Source organism: Falco biarmicus, chromosome 7 (assembly GCF_023638135.1).
Source record: "Falco biarmicus isolate bFalBia1 chromosome 7, bFalBia1.pri, whole genome shotgun sequence".
Taxonomy (NCBI): Eukaryota; Metazoa; Chordata; class Aves; order Falconiformes; family Falconidae; genus Falco; species Falco biarmicus.
Genome location: NC_079294.1, coordinates 55,693,102 through 55,715,357, shown reverse-complemented (window position 1 = coordinate 55,715,357; position 22,256 = coordinate 55,693,102). Strand labels below are relative to the sequence as shown.

General features: G+C 40.6%; 2 protein-coding genes across 6 annotated transcripts in view; both read right to left on the bottom strand.

The window, feature by feature from the left end:
- Positions 1-5,017: 5,017 nt before the first annotated feature.
- RSL24D1 (ribosomal L24 domain containing 1) lies at positions 5,018-13,429 on the bottom strand. The gene is made up of 6 exons (XM_056345313.1): positions 13,271-13,429; positions 10,961-11,074; positions 8,394-8,466; positions 7,590-7,653; positions 7,011-7,096; positions 5,018-5,417 (listed from the first exon to the last, which is right to left on the bottom strand). The coding sequence occupies exons 1-6, from the start codon at positions 13,349-13,351 to the stop codon at positions 5,344-5,346; spliced, it is 492 nt and encodes a 163-aa protein (XP_056201288.1). The 5' UTR covers positions 13,352-13,429; the 3' UTR covers positions 5,018-5,343.
- Positions 13,430-17,807: 4,378 nt separating this feature from the next.
- RAB27A (RAB27A, member RAS oncogene family) overlaps positions 17,808-22,256 on the bottom strand; it is a 33,963-nt gene continuing 29,514 nt past the window's right edge. For 3 of the 5 annotated variants that reach the window (XM_056345309.1, XM_056345310.1, XM_056345308.1), the window contains one exon: positions 17,808-20,568. In XM_056345309.1, coding sequence (XP_056201284.1) covers positions 20,370-20,568 — 199 coding nt within the window. In that variant the 3' untranslated portion in view covers positions 17,808-20,369. Of the gene's footprint in view, positions 20,592-20,752; positions 21,326-22,256 lie in introns of those variants that run through there. The other 2 variants (XM_056345312.1, XM_056345311.1) reach the window with 2 other exon arrangements.

The following is a 22,256-nucleotide window of genomic DNA, read 5'->3' as shown; positions in this document are numbered from 1 at the left end:
TGGATTACCAAAGCAATTGTCTTTATCAGCAAGTTTAGCGCACAGTGGAGCCTTACAGAGAACAGCTTATATAACTGTAAACAAGAATGTCTTTCCAGTTATGTAGAGACCCCTGCCTTGATTCATTATGGTAAGTTGTGGATGCACAATATTATTGCCTTATAAACAACACCTTTAGTTCCATTCAGGAGTTGGTTCCCTGTACTGAAACAATGTCACTAATAAATGACACTGCTTGTAGAGCTAGATCTGATATTCCTCTTTACTCAGTACATACCTTTACTGCCATTTGTATGTATGTGTAAGGTAAAATGTTCCCCAAGTACTTTTTAAAGTGAAGCAACAGTTTAAGAAACAGGAGTGACTTTCCCAAACTAAATATATATATGGAAAAAAAAAGGGGGGGTGTGGGGTGTGGTGTGGTGTGTGGAAGACCAGACCCACAAACCCAAACAACCAAAACCAGCAAAGAATGTCTTCCAACTCAGCCACCTCCACAAATCCTTATTTCTCCCTCTGTTCCTACCCAGTCTCCACTGATGCAGCTTGTTCAAAACACTATGGCTATTATCAGTTCAATTACATCACAATTAGGGAAAAAAACCTTCCTTGTATTTAGCAAACACCACCAAAGAATGACTATTAGTTATACCAATCAAAAAAAAAAATCTTGGCCATTTCTCTGCATAAGGCTTTTTTAAATTGAGATCTAAAAACAGATAGACAGACAGCAAGAAGACTTCAACAGTTTTATCAGTGGTTGATTTATTTCGGCTTTCTGCTCTCCCTGGTCGCAGTTCAGTGCAATCCATAAATAAGTTAGGTTGGTGAAGGAGATTGAATTTTTGAGGCCAGAACAGTAATTGAGGAATTGAACAGCCTGGAGGCTGAAATACTGTCTCCTGGGACATAAGCCTTCAGACCTATTAGCAGCTGTCTATATTGCTTTTCCAGCCATTGACATACATGACCGTGTCAACATATTGAACTGATGTACATTTCTTTGTGTCACAGGATAGACCTCAGATGTGTTCTATGCTCCACCATGCTATTACTCTAATAGTACTGTTTCAAGAATACCTCTAACTAAAAGGTCTGATCTTTCAAAACTGCGGGAAGGCCCAGTTTCCTGCGAAGAAAATCTGCACCAGTTAGCACAATTGGACTACACAGAAAGCAGTAATTTTCACTTTTTCTACACTGTATTAGTCAGCACTTGCAAAGGAAAGACTGAAAGTGAAGCCTGAGGTTTTTGCTTTTGTTCTTAAAAACAAAAACAAATAAAAAACAAAACCAAAAAACACCACAGTTACCCACGACTTTGTTTTTCCAGTCATACTCTCAGGACAACATCTGACAAGAAAACAAGCGACCCCACAGAAAACCCCAGCAACAAGCGACGGATTACAAAACCAACCCATGACAAAAGGCAGAAAGTATATCCAGGCCTTACCGTGTTTGAAAACATTGAAATCTCCTCAGCAGAAGCACAGGCCGCGGAGGATGCCCAAGCGCTCCCTGGGGCACAGCTGCAGATGGCTTTACCTCAGGAGGGTGCCCCGACCACCGCACCCGGCATCTTCACCCAGGGCCACAGACAAAGCTCAATACCCAGAAATAAATAGTGCTTTCCCCCCCTCACCAACCGGGCATTCCACAAAACCTACAGTAAATATTTCTAAGATGGCGTCCCTCTGCACTGGCCACAGGCTTTCCTGTGCGTTACAGAAATGGTTCCTCACACACCACCTCAGGCAGTCAGGTTTTGGATAGTTAGGATGACAATCATATACTGAAGAAAGAGTAAAACTTGACAAAAAATAAATCTAAAAGGCATCTCTGGGGACTCCTGGCAGTGCTGTAATGTTACAGGGCCGCAGGCCTGCTCAGGGCCTGGCAGCACAAGCAGAGAAAATGCATTAGCACAAGGTTAACCTCCTGAAAACAAGGCCAGCGTTTAATTTGAAATCATTAAAGCCATGGATTAAAAAGAAGAAGGGGAAATATGAGGAAAAAGTTACTTCATAAATCACTATTAAAATGCACATTTCCACCTTTTGCAGTCAGTCTGTAAAAAGAGAAAAATATACATCTGGTTTTATTTTTTAAGAAAAGGTGCCTGCAACTGGAACCAAGAAGCTTTTCTTAAAAATAAGAGTATCGCATTTGTTTAGACCGAGCCCCTCATACTTGTTTTGAAGAAATGTTCCCAACGGCATCAAGTCCTAATGCAAAACAGCAGAAGTCTGTTGGATCTGGTAAATGCGGAGCAAGACGGACCGTGGACTGGAATTCAGCACTACCAGTTATTAATTATTTTTCTAATCAAACATTGAATCAAATGGACACATCATCATCATTTGTCTTTTAACAGACTGTGCTCACAGCACCTTGTGCTCTGCTCCTAGATCTCGGCACAGACAGGATCAGCGGTTTGGATGTATGACACTGAAAGAGAGATCTATAACATGCTGCTCATAAAACACCATCCCTGCGCTTGCTGCTGGGGGAAGGGACAGCAAGTCCTGCCTCCCCAGAGGCCTGGGTGCTGCTTGGCCCCCCAGGCAGGAGGCAGGCAAGGGCTCCCCATCTCTATCTCACTGCGCTCCGCCAGCGGCGCCTCAACTGGAGCTATTCTAGTGGGAAGAGGGATGCGTTTACTCCCTGGTGTTTGGCAGTTATTTCTCCACAACCACCAGAACACTGCTCAGCTGGACATTTTCTCTCCAGGTCTTGTAAAAAAAATCCAAAATCTAAAGGAATTTTGAGTCAGCTTTGGCTTAATTGAAAATTTTCACCCTAAGGAAGCAAGGAAAGTAACAGTTCTTTACCAAAATGCCCTTGAATAAGAACAATTCCAATTAGAAACAAGGTTTGACAGCCAGCCCCCTAAAAGAAAGAAAAAGAAAAACTACCACTCATCCACAGCTCAGCAGCTCCTCAGAAGTCTCTAGGTTATGCAGAGCTGTGCAGGAGGGATCAGCAGCCCTGTGTTGTTCTTCAGCTGCAGCTGTTCTCCCCCTCGCCCCCCCCGCCACTGTCTTAGCAGCATCCCGTTCCAGCTGACAGACAACAGGACACCATAGCAATTACATTTAAAAAAAAAAATAAATCACAAGGGCACCTTCAGAACAGGTGCTGTAAGCATGTTACTCATGACAAATTTTTAAAATAAGCCACCTCCCACGCACTCACAAGGTATACCCAGCAGGCTGCAAGTCTCTGCTTCTCAGGGAAATAGGACACCCATACAATGATGGACAACTTCAGTATTAACTTTCAAAGCCCTTGCTTGAATTACACAGGCTGTAATGAGGTACACAGGTTAAGCAACTCATAAACCTGGCAGGATGTTCAGGATTTATGGTTGTAGTGTACTCCCCAAACGGCCCTTCACAGCTGCTGCACAATGATGACTTTACAGACCTTCACAGGAAAGGGTTAACAATCCCATAGAGACACTATTACAGAGCACAAAAGTTAAATACTGCAGTTCATTTCAAGATGTGTGGACAGAGAAACTACAGATATTACATAATATAAATTATTTAATGCTAAAAAAAACTCACACGAAGTAAAAGATTGCATATAAATACTATATCACATCCAACGGGATTCATTGCCTTTGCTTTGCACAGGTTTACTATTTCTGGAGAACATTACAAATTGGCAGTCACTGAACTGTCATGACTGGCAGTCCTATCTTTCAGTAAAAAAATAATCTGTAATAAAGATAAGGAATGCCACTTCAAGGATTACAGACATCAAATACTATGGCAAAACAAGCCACACAAAAAACACATTTCCCAAGCTGAAATACTGAGTTAACTCATACAGTCACACATAAACATACTAATTAACCTTCTGAGGTCTCCCTTCACTATGTCCAAGCATCTTAGTGCAGCTATAGCATGTATATACTGTATTTATGCTGCAGCATCTTAGTGATTTCACCCCATCGACATGTTCTCTAGCCAACTTATTGAGATCTTATTTATATTAGTTTACAGGGGAAATACTAATACTGTACGAGTGAAATACCAGCTATCACGGTATCAGAAAATCTTACATTACAGTAAAATTTTAATTTCGTGAAAATATGAATTAATTAATATATTTTTATTACTAGATTTCTACTATTACCTCACTAAAAATAAATCCATGTTTTCTAAATATCTGAAATATACAGAATTCATAAATCAAGAGATGAAAAATCAGGTACAATGCCTGTTTATTTCTCACACTGCCCACCACTCCTTTTCGTATGTTCAAATATGAATCTTTTCTGAACTACACAGTACACATGTAGGCAGGTGGCAGGTATGAGGAAGTCTTCCAGTGCTTCATACAACACAATCAAATTTGGAATAGAACTACAAATTAGCATTTCTCAGGATAAACAGCACTGACAAGAAAGCAAGTACTATTTTAAATGCCTTTGAAAGGCTTCTCTGATCACACTGTCGTAGATAAACTGACATTCACAAAAGCAAGAGTATTTATCTCAGTACTGATGACACACTGAATAAAGATACATACCACCACAATATGCCAAATACCTACACTTTAACATGACCTTCTTTTCTATCAAAATAATCCTGAGTGTTAGGTAAAAACAGTCAAAAGTGTGATTAATTGAGCATCTCAATCAGCCTGATTACATGTTAGATTTGAACTTCAGTAGGTCAGAAGGATGGCAGGTCCAACTTCAGACTGGATGCTATCACCACTACTGTTTTCCAAAAACAGCAGTAAGTCCTACATCAATGCTAGCTTTGCCAGGCTTCAGTGTCAACTGCAATATAATTCTGGGGAAGCTGACTTAAAAAGGAGATGAAACAAACAATACAAACATTGATAACAAACTGAAAAACTTGCCCAATCACAAGTGTGAAAACAGTCTAGACTGCACTGGACTGAAAGAAAATAATACAACCTGCCACATCCTGTAACCATTAAGCTACATTTTTATCTGCTTTTACCACTATGAAAGAACAACAGACAAAATAAGGAAAGCTCAGGGCCAACATCTTTTATTCCTTGAATTTTCAGGGAAAATTTACCCAGAAAGAAAGTGTTAACTTTCCAAGGAGCACACAGTATCTCAAACAATATGCCTTATTCTCCATCCAGCTGACAAGGTTTTCTCAAATTTTAAGTACTGTCCAAACCAGTATCCATCTTGTAATATTATATAAACCCAAAAATCATTCAAACTGTAAATGACCACTATTTATTAAAATGTATTTTTCTTCAACTGTAAGCACAGTTCTGAATGATGTCAGGTGATGCAGTAAGGAACTGTTAACTACTGAAGAAATATAAATAGAAAATAAAAGCATTTTAAGAGTCTTCTTCCATAGCCACGTCCTCTTGTAGTTTCTGCACCATTTTGTCCTCCAGCTGTTTTGGTGTGCCTTCAAAGCAAAGAAAAATTAATTTCATGGTGTCTCTCTGAACCCAAGTAACTATTCTTTGAACAATACATGTGTTTATTCTAGGCAAAACACTCTAAATATATTGCTTAAAGAGTTGTTTAGGAGTAAACCCATCAAGCTTACAAGTATTTACTGCTAACCTCCATCATCACCTAAAACTACTGAAGAAACATTTTGACAGAAAAGCTGCTGCTGTTTTTACACAAAATCTAAAATGCAGTCAAACACATTTTTAATATAGTACAATGAACTTTGATATAGCTGGTAATACCTAGCAGAACTTTGCAAAGGACTATAATAACACATTACTTCTAACAGATCAGTGGCCTTCACCACATTAGTTTTTACACTAAAGATTTAAGCCCTCCTGAATGCTGTGCTGGATGGCAAAAGTGTTAACTCTCAATAATACTACCAAAAAAATAATCCAGGATTGCTACTTGATTCTGCTGTCTTTAAGGCCCAGCAGGAACTGCACAGCACTGAAAATGTAGCTGATGTTTGACAAACAGATGGACTACATGCTACTGTGCGTCATTTATTTAACATATGCAAAGCCAAACAAAAGAAATATACACTCAGGTTTATTCCTTTAAATTCACATCTTTTTTCTTTTTCTTCACCCAAAAAACAAGGGACAGTTTAAATCAAAGTTTAAATATATCCTGTCAAGACCTTGTTTCAAATATATACCATCTCAGACTATAGTTAATGCAAACAAGAAGAAAAAACACACAACAGATTTCTCATGTCTAATAATGTGTCACACCTACATCCAGGGAGACAAAAATCACTGGTAAATACACAATAACTAACAGTAACGTATTTATCTCCATTACTCTATTCCATTAACTGTATTTTAAAAAATAATCACCTTTACACTTCATTTTTATTAACATCATCTAACAGAAGCTACTACTTTTAATATTTTAGAAACCAGGAAATTATTTAGGAGTAACAGGTTTCTCAAACTGAAAAACTCTGTTCACTAACGAAAAAACATACATTATTATATGTGAACTAGGCACAGATTCGAGTGAAAATCTGTAAAGTTACCATGCTATTTTAAAAAACAAATGTTAGGCTTACACTGAAGAAAACAGTATTTTCATGTAAGTTTCATTATATGCAGTAAACTACAAAAAAACTATTGTCACAATTAGCTAACAAATTCAAAAAGCAGAATTTAACTACTGTATCTTATATCAATCATTAGTATAGCCTGTTGAGTTCAAATAATCAGTTCAAAGGGGAGACTTAAATAAACGTATTGGTTAACAAATACGCAGTTCATAGAGTACCAGGTATTGAGTGTAGTGCAAATCATTCAAATAAGGAAAAGACAGGGCAAACGCAGGACTAGATAAATCAAAAGGTAATTTGGATGAGCACTACGCTGCTTACAATTAATGATAAGAGCTGTTCTCCATATTCAATAGACAAATTAACTGCAAGAAAAAAGCAGTTATTGATCTGTAGAATTAGTCATATAAAAAAAAATAATACCAATATCCATCAATAAAATTGTATACACAAGTTAACCTAAGCAAACCAGGTAAAGCAAGTTCTTACCTGCATGTGGAGCACGAAGAAGGTGGATATTCTGTTTGACTTCTTTGATGTCTTCTGCCTTCTGCAACTCTTTGCTCTTCTTTAATCTGGGGAGTGAGAAAATTAAATTTAACTACTTTCAAAGAGGAGATGTATGTTTTCATTTTAACGCACGACAAATCTGTAGCTAAAGGTATGTAAACTGTAAATAACTATGATTATAAAGAAATCAAGGTAATAGAAGTATCTGAAAACCAATTCAAGCATATATTGGACACAAAATCAGAAAAAAAAAAACCAGCACTGTATCAACTCTTACCAGAAATCTGTTCAAATCTAAGAGTCCTTGTTACAAAGAAGGAAAACAAGAAAACGTAACTGTTATCAAGTGTCCAGAAGTTACATTTCACTGGACAGCCAATAAAGTGTAGTGGTTTGGTAGCACAGTAGAGCCCATTCAAACTATTTTATCGCATTGCTTGGATGACTGTGTATGTACAAGGCAAACAGCCATTCACAACTTCTGATCCTTTCTCCAGAAAGGCTGACTGTCTTAATACAATTTGCAAGCGCTCCCATAATACAAACATTTCTCCTCACCTGTTCATGATATATCTAGCTTGGCGTTTTTGCTTTATTTCCTCCACTCTCTTCATTGCATCAACTGAAATAAAGCAGAAGTTGTTTTAAATGTGCTTACATACCTACAGCTGAAAATACATGTTATTTTGCAGAGCAACACTACCAGGATTCCATAATACCTCTATATCAGAGGTAACACATAACACTATGTAAAGGAAGTTATTCCTTCTTCGGTGAGCAGGGTAGGGGAATATTCTGTGTACAACGATAATGAACTGTGTTTTAAAACTTATTCATGCTTCCACTTTTGTGCCTACACCTATTTTCTACAGTTAACCATCGCTACAAAAGACACTCTACTTGAAATCAGATGCAAGTTACCACCTTCTCATTTATGGTATTCATTCATGATGTAAGTAACTCTTCCATATATATATATATATATATATATATATATGATCCATTAAAACTGAAGCAGAATGAGCAGGAACAAAGAACCAACTGCATCAGTATAAAAGGTTCAAACTCAGAGCCTCTTAAAAAGCTGGAGAACCACTATCTTCAAAAAACCTTAGTAATTCAAAATAGAGGAATGCAGCACCTCATTTTCTAAAGTTTGGGGGGGGGCGGAAAAAAAAGGGAAACTCCACACCTGTTCACAATTCAAACCTCCTCAACATAAAAATTTAGTCATGATTCCTGTAATTTCAAACACAATCACTAAAAAGTATTAATACTCTAAGAAGTCTTCTGAAAACATATTCATGTAGAGTACAAGTTCACTCCCCACAGTTCATTTTTTGTTTTTTTTAAATGACTCACCAGTCTTGTTCCACAACTCTCTTTGGTATTTCACTGGTTCATTTCGACGTTTTTCAAACTCAAATGAATTATCCTATATTAAGGAAAAGTAAATATAGACTATATACAGAACCATATTTAGATCAATACATTCTTACTATAGCACTCACTATTATAACAATACTTTATGTGATATTTTTTCCCCCCCTTTCAGAATCTCAGTTCCTGTACTTTAACAGCCTTGAGAGATTACTAAACCAGAAGGAAACAGAGTGGAGTGTTTGACCTCAAAGTGCCAAAGTCAAGGTGATATGGCTGAAGAGGACTATTTACCAAAACATCTCCCTCAGCTATTCTCTTTATAGCGAAACAAAAAGAACAGAGAAGACCAATGTGGAATAGAAAATACAGAGTAGACTAGACAGGTAGAAAGCAAAATTGAAAATGCACAGTGTCAAAAGCATTTAATGCAGGTCCAGTAAGTTCTACTCAACAGCCTGTAATTTTGAACAGTTTAAAAAAAAAAAAAAAAAACAAACCCAAACCACTACTTCATTTTAAGAATATTGAAACAACACAAAATAATTTGAAATTGTGAAATATTTCAACTGATGACATTGTGGTGTCTGAGGCAGGTGGGAGTATTTCTTTTTGGGGTTATTTTGGGTTTTTTCCTCAAGATTTTAGGATGGAAAAACAGCTTCCTGGTTTGGTTTTTTTTTTTTTGCTCAGCATGCTTAGCTTTATACCAGCTTTTTCTGAGGACATTTCCCTGCCAAAAGGTTCTTTTTTTGTAGAGGTAAAGCAGAGCTATGAGACCAGCAGCTAATCTTCACTTGAGCTAAAGACAGCTCCAGTAACAGAAACTACACAGAACAGCAAGAAATGGCATGTACACCCTCACAAGCCATGCTCCATTGGCAGACGTCTCAAGTTTTCACAATGGGATAGCACGAAGCAAAATATCCAAAATACAAGCTGTAAAGCACACCGCATGCTAACATCTACATGCCATTCTTATACTTAAAAAACAAAAAGAAAATTCATTTCTAGCCAAGCATGACCCAGCACTGCACCAATTCACTGCAGTTTATCCTGAACTGTGTCAGCTTTTACATATTTGTAACACACACAGCATTGTTTTGTATCATGAGAACACACCACGAACAGTGAAAAGTAGTCTCCTAAGAGATGTTCAGAGTGCTATGGTCTTCTAACCTACATGCACAGAGATCAACTACAGCTGCCCCACACCAGCCAATGGATGTTTTCAATCTCAAACATGAGGGGACAGAACAACCAACTCCTCAGTCATTCTGAGCGAGCGAGTAAGAGAAAGTCCCTCAGAAATACCTTGTGAACAACCATCTGGCAAAATTATGTTCTTCATCTTTTTTGTTGTTTAATAAAAACCACTTGAAATCCAGGAAAACAAGTAAATATATTTAAGGCCTATCCAATGTACTTGTTTAAAGCAGCAAGAACTGCCACCTTCTTACAAACTACAGTAGTTCCCACTGTCACAAGCCTATTTAGACAATCTCCCCAAAGCTGGCTTTTGAAAAAATGAATACCAACCAATCTACAAGAAAGCACTATATTGATGTATTGTTTTCGTTCTTAGCATACATAGATATATCTCAATATTGGAGAATATTGTCACCTATTTAGACATGTATAAAAGGAATTTTAAAAGTTCTTTTCAAAAAGGTAATTCAACTTGGCAAGAAACAACTTGAAAGCAAGAAATACAATTACAGAAGATGCTAGTTAAAGATAGCTTCTCAGAGTCACATTACTAAATGAAATAAAATCACATTCTTCCCCTCAGAAGATCCACAGAAGGCACCAAATCACCGTGTCAAAATACTTACCAAATTCTTTGTATTCTGTCACAATACAGGAAATTAGCTCACAATAATTCTTGAATTATTCAAGGACTGTGACATCAAATATGAGTTCACTATTTCTACAACTGAAGTAACTTTGTCTTGAAACTGCTTTTAAAATCTCATATGCCGTCTCTGAAACACTCCAATCTATGCAAGGACTTTTCCTATACACTGTATGCTTTAAAGAGGCTTCAAAAGGTAACCATCTTATGTGTCTACATAAAGAGACTTCCTGGGGTACCCAGTAACCCAAATGATCTGACTGTAAAGAAACAACTACCAAATGTGTAGGTACAGAGAGCAGGGGACTTGTAGATGGAAAAAAAAATGCCTTGGATGTGGGAACCACCATGTATTACCAGCACAGACACCTGATACGCTGGCTTCCACACAAAAGCTGAAATGGGAAGTTCCAAGTTATAGTCAAGCTGAATGAATTTTATTTCAATTATTGATTTTTTCTTATCTTCATCCATGAGTTTTACCCTTTTTCTAATTATCTTCCCCATCCCACTGAGGGGGGAAGGCGGGGGGGGGGGGGGGGGGGCGGAGGGTAGAGGTGAGCAGCTGCGTGAGACTTAGTTGCCAGCTGAGGTTAAACCACAACACTAAACTAACCTTTTTGTAACTGGAAGAGGCTAGATTTCTGCCATTTTAGTGATCTAATATAAAGTGTGAACCGGTTCAGCTTCTTACCACTGTCAATTCTTTGCCAGATGCTTTCCGGAATGCTTTGGTCCATCTCATCTTTCTGGGATTTCGCTTCTTTTTAAAGTTTCTGTGGCATTTTGATTTGCAGAATCTAAATATCTTAAAAGAAGAAGGGGAGAGGGGGTCACCAAAAAAAAGCTTATGGTCAAATCACATTATTTTTGCCCCATTGCAAACATAATATCAAACACTATAGTTTCTCTAACATTGCTCATAGAGAAAACATCCATCTTTCAAATCTCAGTATTTTCAGTTCAAATAAAGCTATTAACAAGAAGAATTTCAAGCACTATTCTTGTTTTTTCATTATAAAGTCATTTCCACAGCTGTCAGGGACATGCACAAACACTTATAAATAAGCTGATCAGAAGTAAAATACGCCGGAGTTGTGATAATTATCATCTGCAAAAATAACTAGAAAACCAAACCTGTACTATGAGCAAACAATTCTCCATACCTGTCAGCACTTTTTAGATACAGTGCCATCCTGACAACAAAAAATTCTCACACCTCTCATATAACACTTTTGAATGTGATACACATAGACAAAAAAAGGTCTATCTTCTAGAATGTAGCTTTAAGCCTTAAAGATTACCCTGCAACAGGAGTCCTAAGCACATTACTTAAGTCCTGGACTGAATTTACTGAAACCAGTTAAAGCATATGCCAAAACATTCTAACTGACCTTTAATCATTTTAGGTACCTGCCACTGCTAGCCATGGCAGCGCCTTATGTTCGTCCAGGTGATGTTTTCAGGCCCATTAAAGATGCATAAAAGAAACTTCACTATCTACACCTGAAGTTTCCCTTTTGTTAGTATTGAAATTATGTAATTAACAGCCATACTGAAGTTCAACCCTCTATCCCCTATCCCAAACTGTCCCAAATTCAATAAACATTTCCCAGTCAAAGGGTATGCAGCAAGATGGCAGTAAGTTAAAGAGGGGGGCAACGATATAATCATATCCCTACATACAGTTCTTAATCTTCCCTAAATTTGTGCATCAACTTGCAAAACCCTGGGCTGTCTAGTAACCAGTGCAGAGCTGAAACATTACTTAAGAAAATTCAAAATCACATTTGTTATTCACCAGTTTTTGCAAACCCTGTTTTTCCTCAACCATACTCTCCTGCCCACCTAACAGTCACTTCTAAAGAAAAGGAATAGAAAATATGAAACCTCTAACAAAGGTAATAAACTTCAAATAATTTTTTTCTACATTCTTCTACCACATCTTTTTACCTTACCTCCGACAAATCTGCTATTACATTTTGCTCTTTCACAGACTACCTGTTCACAACTAATCTGTCATTGTGCTTTTTTTGCCTTTTTTTTTTTTTTAAATTAAAGAACATGCACCCCTTATGGCCATTTTCTAGTAAATGGAACTGTGTCAATCTACATCTACCTCTAAATTCCCAAAAGCTGTGACTCACATGAGTAACAGCATTGAGCCTGCACTTGTTTTCACATCCGAGCATGGGAAGGAAGCTATTTCTGTAAGCCTCATTTCACACCAGGGTCTCCAATGCCCTATAGAAGTGATGAGTAGTACAGCAGAGGCTGGGAAGCTGTACGCAAGATTTCACGTACCAAACTGTCACCGGGATGTAAAGCCCAAAGCGCTATATGCATCCTGTTCCGACAGGATCAACTGGGTGAGCCACATCAGCTATCTGAGCGGCTTACAACCTTTAGCAAGTACCACGAGAGAGACAACCCGCAGCTTTTCTGGACTGATCAAAGTTTCAGAATCACCTGCTGTTAATCTGAAGGCCCTACTTCTCCAAAATCAGAAAATTAAAGGATGACGATTTTGTATTGCTCTGCCAAGAACCTCGTTTCTTAGCAAAAACCGACCCCCAGCCTTCAGCCCACGCTTCTGACAGCCCCGACAGACACCAAATGACAGCATGGCTCCACGGAACGGCTCCCACACCGCGGACGGGCCGGGGCGGTGGCGGCGCCACGCAGCAGCACCGCAACGGGGGGCTGGAGCCCCGGGGGACTCTGCCGCCCGCAGGCCCAGCCAGGCCTGGCAGGCCGGGACAGGGGCACCGACCGGGCCGGGGGTCCCCCGCGGGCCCTGGCAGCGGCTGGCACCGAACCGCGTGAAAAGCGGACACAGCGGGGCGAGCGAGAGCCTCCCGCCCCCGCGGGGGGAGCCCCCGGCACAGGGCCCGTGGCGGCGGCGGGGAGGCCGAGCCACCCAGCCGCGCAGGCCGCGAAGGGGCGGCGGGCCGGGCGCGGGCGCTGCCGGGGCCAGCCTCGCTGCCGCCGCGGCGGGCGGTACCTTGCAGTCGTTGCGCACGAACATGACGCCGTGGCCGGGGTAGATGGGCCCCGAGCAGAAGTAGCACTTCTCGATGCGCATGGCCGCGCCGCTCGGCTCCGCAGGCCGCGCCGCTCCGCAGGCCCCGCCGGAAGGGCGCGCTCAGCTGACCGGAGGCGGCGGGGCGCCGCAGCTGGGGTAGCCACAGCGCCCCCTGTCGGCCGCGCGGCCCGCCAGAGCCCGCGCAGCCGCCGGCCGGGGCCCTGACAGGCCGCGGGCAGCGGCGGCGGCGCTGGGCTTGATGGCGCGTTACCGCCGCCGCTACCCGCAGCCCCGGCGCCCAGGGGCTCCAGCGGCCCGACGGAGGCAGCGGGCTGGGAACAAGACAGCCGTGGGCCGCTTCCTCGGCGGCACGGCCCGCAGCACGCGTCCTGAGCGAGCCCGCCGTGTGTGGGCGTTACAAAACACTTGGTGGTGTGGCACGAAAGCGACCCGGCGGCCGGCCCGGCCCCAGCGCCTCGGCCGGGCCCGCGTTGCACCCGGAGGTACAATGTGCCAGTGCCGTAGCTGTCCCAGGGTGCTCGCTGGAAAATGGCGCTTCCAATTGTGTCGGGGCCGTGGCAGCCTCCCCTCACACCCACAACGCACAGCCTTGCGACACGAGAGCTCTGTCACACGCTACAGGCATCTAGCAACCTACTGTGCAGCGGCCAGCAACCCACAATTAAGCAACACCCTCCCAAGAGTCCTGTAAATTGGACCACATAAAGCCTACCTAAAAAACCATGAGCTCCTTTTGTACAAGCCAGCTGAAGAAATCAGATACAGCTGCTTTCTGATGCAGTCTCCGCCGGACTACATGGGAAATAGGGAAGGCAGCTCCAGTGGAACATAAAGCCCTTCACAGCACAATGTTGGACTGACCCTTCACCTCACCAAAACAAACACATTCCAGACCACATTCCCTGCCAAGTATTCCGAAAGAACGTTATTTTTTAATTCCAGACCACATTCCCTCCCAGGGATTCTGGAAGAACGTTATTTTTTAATTCAGGGATTTTGGTTTGGTTTTGACTCTTTGAGGAGTAGAGTTGCACAAGCTTTTCTAATTGGTCTTCATTTCTTTGGCAGGCTTTAACTGTCATGGAACACAAGGAGGGCCATAACACTTTTTACATGTCTTAGCAAGACCTCTTTATAAAAATAAAACAGATCAGTCATATATAAAATGTCAAAAAGATTACTGCTCCAAAAAAGAGAAACTGGGGCACAAGGCTGCCACATGCACGATGCTGAGACTATAGTTTGTGTGGAAGTTCCCACTGCTGTGCTTTCTTTGAAGCCGTAAGCAAGCTCCATTTGCCACCTGATTGGAGCCACAATTTCTAAATCATTACACAAACAGTTTACTCAGGGGAAAAGGGTGAGAAGAGTATCTACAAAAGCAGCAATATGCCAAAACCCACAAACGCTACATTCGCTCACCAGACACATACAATGGCCACATGCGTGCTAACTGCAATCCATTATACCAGGAGTGTGGTCTGTCCTTTGATTTCACCAGAAAGAATCCTTTTGGAAGCTGAGAGATATTCGTGCTCATAAAAGTATTTAAAAAAGCAAAAAAGCACCCCATACATAGAAACAAAGTTGGGGTGAACTATTGGACAATGCTGCATCTTCAAAAAGAAGCTGACTTCTCTCTTTCCCAACTGATGCTCCCCTTCCCTGAAACATACATTCATATCTTAGCATGGAAATTAAATACAGATTAAAAAATTCTATGATCAGCCTGTGTCTGATCCCTGCTGGTTTCTCATTATAAATGCAAAATTTTGTTCCAAGTGTGAAAAAGGAATGAAGCTGAAATGGCTCAGTATTAACAATACAGTTAGAGACAGTAACCCAAGAAAAGGAAAAGGAGTCAGACAAATTTTTAAATCTATAGTTGATTTACTCTAGAATTCAGGCAAATTACTTTCTGCTCCATTTCAGTATTTGTAAGATTCAAGTCTTCTACAGGAGAATTAATTTTTAAAGCAAAATTTGAAGCACTGTCTAAAGCCAACAGTTATGCACATATTACTCTAAGAAACCTGTAACTCCTGTTCCCCCTCATACAGAGTAACCAGTTTATTGTGAAAAGACCTAAATGACAGGCCCTGTACCTTCCTAAAATGTTTGGAACAGGAGGTCTTCTCCCTGTTCTTCAGTCTTAGGATGCCGTCCCACCTCAAAGTCTGAAATCCTCCTCAACACCTAAGGCTTTACCACCACAATTCCTGCCTCTCCATTTAAAAGAAATTAACTATCTGTGCATTTGGTGAAAAATCCATGTGCTGAATTGCATGTGCCATTAGGGCAGATTTTGCTTTCTGGTGTTCAGAACGACAAAAAAGGCAGTCAGCTTGGGGCTATATTAAGAAAGATAGAAGGAAGAAAAAAAAAAAAAAAGAGCTACACAGTACAGTCACTAACTTTATCAGCACAGAACTTGTCTCCAATCTTTTTGAAAACCAGACCTCAGCCACATCCTATTGTAGGAGAGAGAGGCTAGAGTGTATGACTGGTGACTAGTACTCACCCCCAGCCCTAAGGAGCAACAGCTCCAAAGTGACTCGGAGGCAGAGAGCAAGATAGGACGGTGCAGGATGTTAGTCTCACACTGCACGCCGGAGGGAAGGCTCTGTGGCTGCACAGAAGATGGCAATGCAGCTGATAAGAGGAAACAGCAGAGACACATACAGAAAGCAGTTTTCTGAGGAAAGTTATGAAGACACCAAGTTTACAGCTAGAGGCAAAACCAAATAGTAAACAAGTCTGCTGAGGTCTAGGGCTGCTGTGCTTTGGCATATGCAGTTGCAATCCTTCTTTTTCAGTTTGATTACTTGTGAGTTTCCTGCCCATGTGACTTCCCCACGGGCTGTATTTATTTCACTCAAGACAGCTTTTTCCTGGCAGAGTACTGTATTGTGAAGTCTTTGGTGGCTTCTACAATTTAAACACTGCGGATTACAGACTGTCACCAACGCCTCCAGCAGACAGATGGGATGTAAGAGCACAGCCATACTACAAGCGTTTACAATTGGATCCTCCCCCACCCCCTGCTCTTTTTTCATATCAAGGCACTAATCTCCTCTTCAAGTACAAGCCATTATGTTGTGGATTTGAAGTGCTTATTCCTGATCTAAAATGCAATGTAGATTGAAGGTTGCTGGCGCCAGAATCCAGATTAATTATAAGAAAAAAAAAGAGTATGTACTTCTACTGCATTAACAATTATTCACAGACAGAATTAAGCATCCAGCTGAAAAACAGCCTCACTGGAAGAGGTTTTGAGTACAGAGCCACTCATTTGTTTGATTTTTGACAGATTACCACAGCAAGAATTGTTTCACCAAATAACTCAATACCTTAATCTCATAGCAAAACTGTGGTAGGCAAATATTTACGTACTTGTCCAAGTTTCCCAACAGAAGTAAAAGAACTGTCATACAGTCATACAAAACAACTGTCATGCGCACTTGTAGCACCAGCTTCGTAGAGTATACAATCATGCTGGCTGGTAGACATGTCTGGAGGTCATCTAGACCAAAGTCCTGCTCCAAGCAGGACAAATCAACACCAGGTGGCTCCAGGCCACATCCAATTGAATTGGGGATGAGACAGCACTGGAACAGGCTGCCCAGAGAGGCTGTGGAGTCTCCTTCTCTGGAGACATTAAAAACCCACCTGGATGAGATCCTGTGCAAACGGCTCTAGGAGAAGCTGCTTCAGCAGAAGGTTGGACTAGATGATCCCCAGAGGTCTCTTCCAACCCCAACCATTCTGCAATTTAAACTAGAAAACCCATAATGCACAGGGACAGCACAGAAGGACACAGACTGATACCGAACTGAGACAACAGGAAATGTTACAATTGAGTTCAACTAATGCTAACTGTGTTGGGTCTGGCTGAGCACCACAGCAGCCCCTAGCGCTGTGCTTTGTGTTGGTAGCCAGAAAGGTGGTGGGAACACACCAGTGTGTTGCTGCTGCTGAGCAGCGCCGGCCCAGCACCAAGGCTGCCTCTCCAGCATTCCCACCACCGGTACGCTGCGGGTGGGCAGGATCTTGGGAGGGGACAGAGCCAGGACAGCTGACCCACGCTGACCAAGGGGATATTCCATTCCACATGATGTCTGCTCAGACATAAAAGCTAAGAGAGAGGAGGAGGAAGGGGGGCATTCGGTATTTCCAACATTTGTCTCCCTCTTCTGCAGCAACCTCTACACATACTGAAGCCCTGCTTCCCGGGAAGTGGCTGAGCATCACCTGCTGATGGGAAGCACAGAATAACATCTTTTGTTTTCCTTTGCTTCTGCACACATGACTTGCTATTGCTTCGTTATACTGCCTTTAGCTTGACCCATAAGCGTTTTTTTTCATCTTATTTTCTGTCCCTCACACCCCCACCCCCATCCCCATTCTGCTGAGGAGGGGAATGATAGATCAGCTTGCTGGGCACCTGGCATCCAGCCACGGGCACCCCACCAAACTAACAAGGTTCAGATAAGAGATGTTTAACTGTTTTATATTAATACGAAATCCTAGGACAAAGTGTCATAATGGAAATCCTTCTCAAAGCTTTGTTCCATTACAGATCAACACTTTTGTCTGACACTGGATTGAAAAAACTTTTCTTGAAGTAAGTGTTTCTCATCACGGAGAATTCTTCTTTGTTTCCTTGTTTGTTTTGAAACCAATGCTAGACTTGTAACAATACTGTAATTTGCTGTCAAGAAACATTTACCATGATTTCTCGTGAGAGTTAAAAAGGGAACAAAAGTTTTGTCACAGAATAATTCAAACTGATAAATCTTACAGCCCATTTCAAACGCTGACATCAAAGCAATTTTATGTAGACTTCTTTATACAGTAAATAGTGACATATAATATGCATAACAAAAATATGACAGTTTCAGCATTTACTATTTAATATCAAATCTAAACTAGGTATTCAAAAGGAAATATTTTTACACCATTTCAGTAGTCACTTAGCTCAGTAGTTGGTTGCAATAATCCTTGGATGTTTTCAGGAACTGGATAGAGCTATAAGCACAAAAACTCCCATTAAAGTTAACACATGATAAAGTTCCACTGCAACCCTCTGAAAAGCAAAGAGTTACATGAAAAGAAATTCAGACACTGCAGTACATTGAAATGTATTGTGTCCTACAGTAGCTTGATACTCTACTGGTCAGAAACATGATGGTAACTTCAAAAGGCACTCTGAGTTAAACTACAGTAATGCTGGTCTACAAGCATTTTAGAAACTTGGTATTGTACAGTAGGAGAAAAAAAAAACCCAACCACAAAACTGTATTTATTCAATATAAATTGCTTTAATCTCTGTCCTAGCCCCAAAGCAGTCAAATTATATTGCACTTTCAAAATATTCTGTGTAGGCTGTGATAAAAATCTAATATTTACATGTTGTGTTAAAGAACAATGCGTTACTTTGTAAAATATTTTAAGAACCAAGTTTTAACACTTATTCTTGTATTATTAATATAACCAGAGGCTACTTCAAATATTTTTTTTTTTTTAATTAGCTCCTATTCTAGAAACATTTTTGGTCCTTCAAAAAATTTGTTATGCTGCAATTCATGTTCGAAACTGGTATCAATACTTGCCCGAAAATGCAGCGGTTAGAATATTTAAATAAATAAATACATAATTTCTAAAGTAGTAATAGCTTTTTAGTTTTGTAAACAAACTGTTGTGGAAAGTCTAACAAGACTCAATTTGGCATGTTATGACTATAAGTGGCAATACTTTACAGTTATACAACCTCTGCTAGGGTAGAAAACAGTTTGGCAGGCACATCTTATAAATCAGTCTGGAAAAAAGACCCCAAAAATACTGATTGCTCCTTAGGTTGTATGAATAAATAAAAATGATCAAAGAGTAACATGATCCACTGAAACCAAAATCGACATTTATGTGATCCATAGGGGGAAAAAAAAGAAAAGCAACTCTATTCTTTTTTAAATACTACCTAAAGGAAATGAACAAGCCATAAAGGAATATATGATAGCCAAGATATACATGACACAAAGGTTGGCAGAATAAAACGAGCATTATAAATTTATAGAAATACTGATCTAGACAGAACTGGTATCTTAGCTGCATCTCACCAGAAGACAATCATCATTCACTTATCAATCCAATTTGAAGAAACATTCCAAATCTGTGTTTAGTAAAACAAACCCCGTGCAAAGCAGTAGCTCTGATGAAATTTTGCTGACATCTAGGTTGCCCCTACATTCCTGTTGAAACATGATCGGTCAGTAACATAAAAGAAACACAACAACAGATGTACAGTTATGCCATTTACATATAAATATATGTATATGCATGTTCTAGAAATTCAAATTATTTCAGGAGGTCTTATAGGCTGTGTTGGATATATTTGATATAGTACAGTTGTAGTTGACAAGTTCAATTTCATGACATACCCAAAATGCTCTACATACGTGCCCCTGTGCTTCTGTGCAGCTCTTTATTCTATATAGAATACCTTTCTTTTGGTTTTGATCACTAAAAATCGATGGTTTGAGAGCGCAAGGAAAAGCTACTCGCAAGCTTTTGTGGAGAACACAGGATTTGCTCTTCAAGATTGTTATTGATTGATGAAATGATTAAATGTTTCTGTTCAAAACCAAGGACCATGTTGTAAGCTTCCTGTTAACAGAGACCATGAGCTGTCACAGTATGTAAATGCCTAGTCTGTGCATTTAATGCAGCCTTCAAAGGGCCATTGAAAATCCCTCAGTTCAGAAGGCTACCCCTTCTCATTGCCCATGCATGTTTCTAAATTTGATAATGAAAATTCCTCTCCTTCCCTTCCCTCCCAGTTAGAGAATTAGAGGAATATCCAATGTTGCACCAAATTAAACCTCTGTCCCATCACTAATAAACTACATAACTTTTTTGTTGTTGTTTGAGAGAACAAAACCAAAAATTAATATCAAGAATTAATATAGCTCATACACAATGGGATTTGTCCATAAGTTAAACAGTGAAACTGCAACTGTACTATACTTTATGATATACATTAAACTTCACTGTAACTGAGTTAACAGCCACATTTGCCTTTTTCTTGCTCCTCGTTCAACTGTTCTGTAGAGCTGTGCCCGTTGGAACGCACTACCCCTTCTGGGATCCAGGATTTATCCACACACCGTTCCATGCGCTTCATAATGAGGTCAAGCAGAGTTTCAATGGCTTTGCTTACATTATTCCCATTAGCTGCACTGGTTTCAAAATACGGTATTCTGCAGAAGACAAAACCCACAAACTGACACAGTTTATTATATGCATAGGAGAAAAAACAGTACAAGATTACTGCCACATACTTAGAAGTCACACAAAGGCAACTGCTACTCCATAGCAGAAAGACACTAAGTGGCTAGTGGTCTGACACGCAAAAGAAATTAATGAAATGGCTGACTCTGTAGGTAGGGCAGAAGGATAACCTTTAATTTACATCATGGAGTCCACAGTTTACAGAGGCACTGGTCAGTATAAGTTCCTGAAGCTGTGCTCCTGAGGTCTGGTTTTTTCAGCCCTGTTCCCCACAAGAGATGCAATTACTTTATATGGCCTTGTGTGCACAAGTGTCCTCCTCACTGTTTTCTATCTACATCAGCTAGGGATTCTTGCCAGTATGGACGTTCCCCTGCAGGCAAGGCAGTACAGATTCCTAATGTGGTGCCCTTACCACTACAAAATGTGACTGTTCTGTTGGCACTTCAACTATAAACTCGCTTACGTAACAAAAAAAATATAATAATCTCCCTGCTCAGACTACCTATGTCTTTGTTAACAAGTGTTTCTGGGCACCTGCGTACTGAAAATACATTGCTAGCTTTCATTCCTGCTGTGGATCAGGATGTTTCAATGGCGAGTCTGTAGGCTTCAAGCTTCCATACTCGGTGCTCCCCACAGGGTGGTGCTAGGGCAGCTCCATCAGCGTTACTCCCCAAGTGACAGGTATTACCACTTCGTAATTTTAAGTCTTTCTTACTTAACCTGAAAGATTCAATGAGTCGTCGAAGTATTACCTTACTGCCTCAGTGTGTAGGTCTCCTGCAACCATTTTCAAAGTACATCACCTAACAGCACAACGCCTTTCCACAGAAAGGGGATATTCACTATCTCACACTTGTGCTGAAGCAGGATTTATTTTGCTCCCCTCAGGAGTGACTCCCATCAGCTATCCTGTCTCATCTCTAGAGGGCAGAGAACTTTTTAACTGCCAACATATTGGACGTGATCTATAACTTCGACTTGTAGCTCCCTATTCCTAAATGAAGTTGGCATTTTCACCCACAAAGATAAATATTTAATAAATTATTTCCAAAAGTCACACAGAGAGAGATCCCTTTCAAATCTGTAAGAAATAGCCACAAGCCATCAACCGCTGTTTAAAAGTTTTTGCTCCTTCACAAGTAGCTGCTTAAAGTACCGTCTGCACTTGCTGTTGTCTGTGTGACATGGACTTCAAACAAGCATTTTCGCAGCAGAAGGAAAAAATAATAAGGTAATACTGCTCTAATAGGTTGCTTGTGATTTGCCTCAAATGATTCTTCAAAGTCAAGGAAAGCTAATTTGTGACTATACGATAGGAAACAGCATGGCACAGGAGGGCTGGACCTCCAGAACAAGGCAGTCAGCACTGCTGACCTAGCGTTCACGCTATGCGCATTCTGTAGGCTTTACTTTGGACCAGCTCTCATCTACCCATCCAGATTGAGTGCAGATTACTGGCTGGAGCACATAGTCTTGTTTATTCTTCAACCGAGAAGGAATCCAGTTCTCATGCTAGAAAGCTGCTCCACTATGTGAATCAAACCACAACAAAATATTTGGTTCAGAAGTGCACTTCTGATCCACGCTGAAATGCAATGTAATCCAGAGATGAGACCCATGGAAGAGTTAAGGGGGTATGAGTGCTATGGGA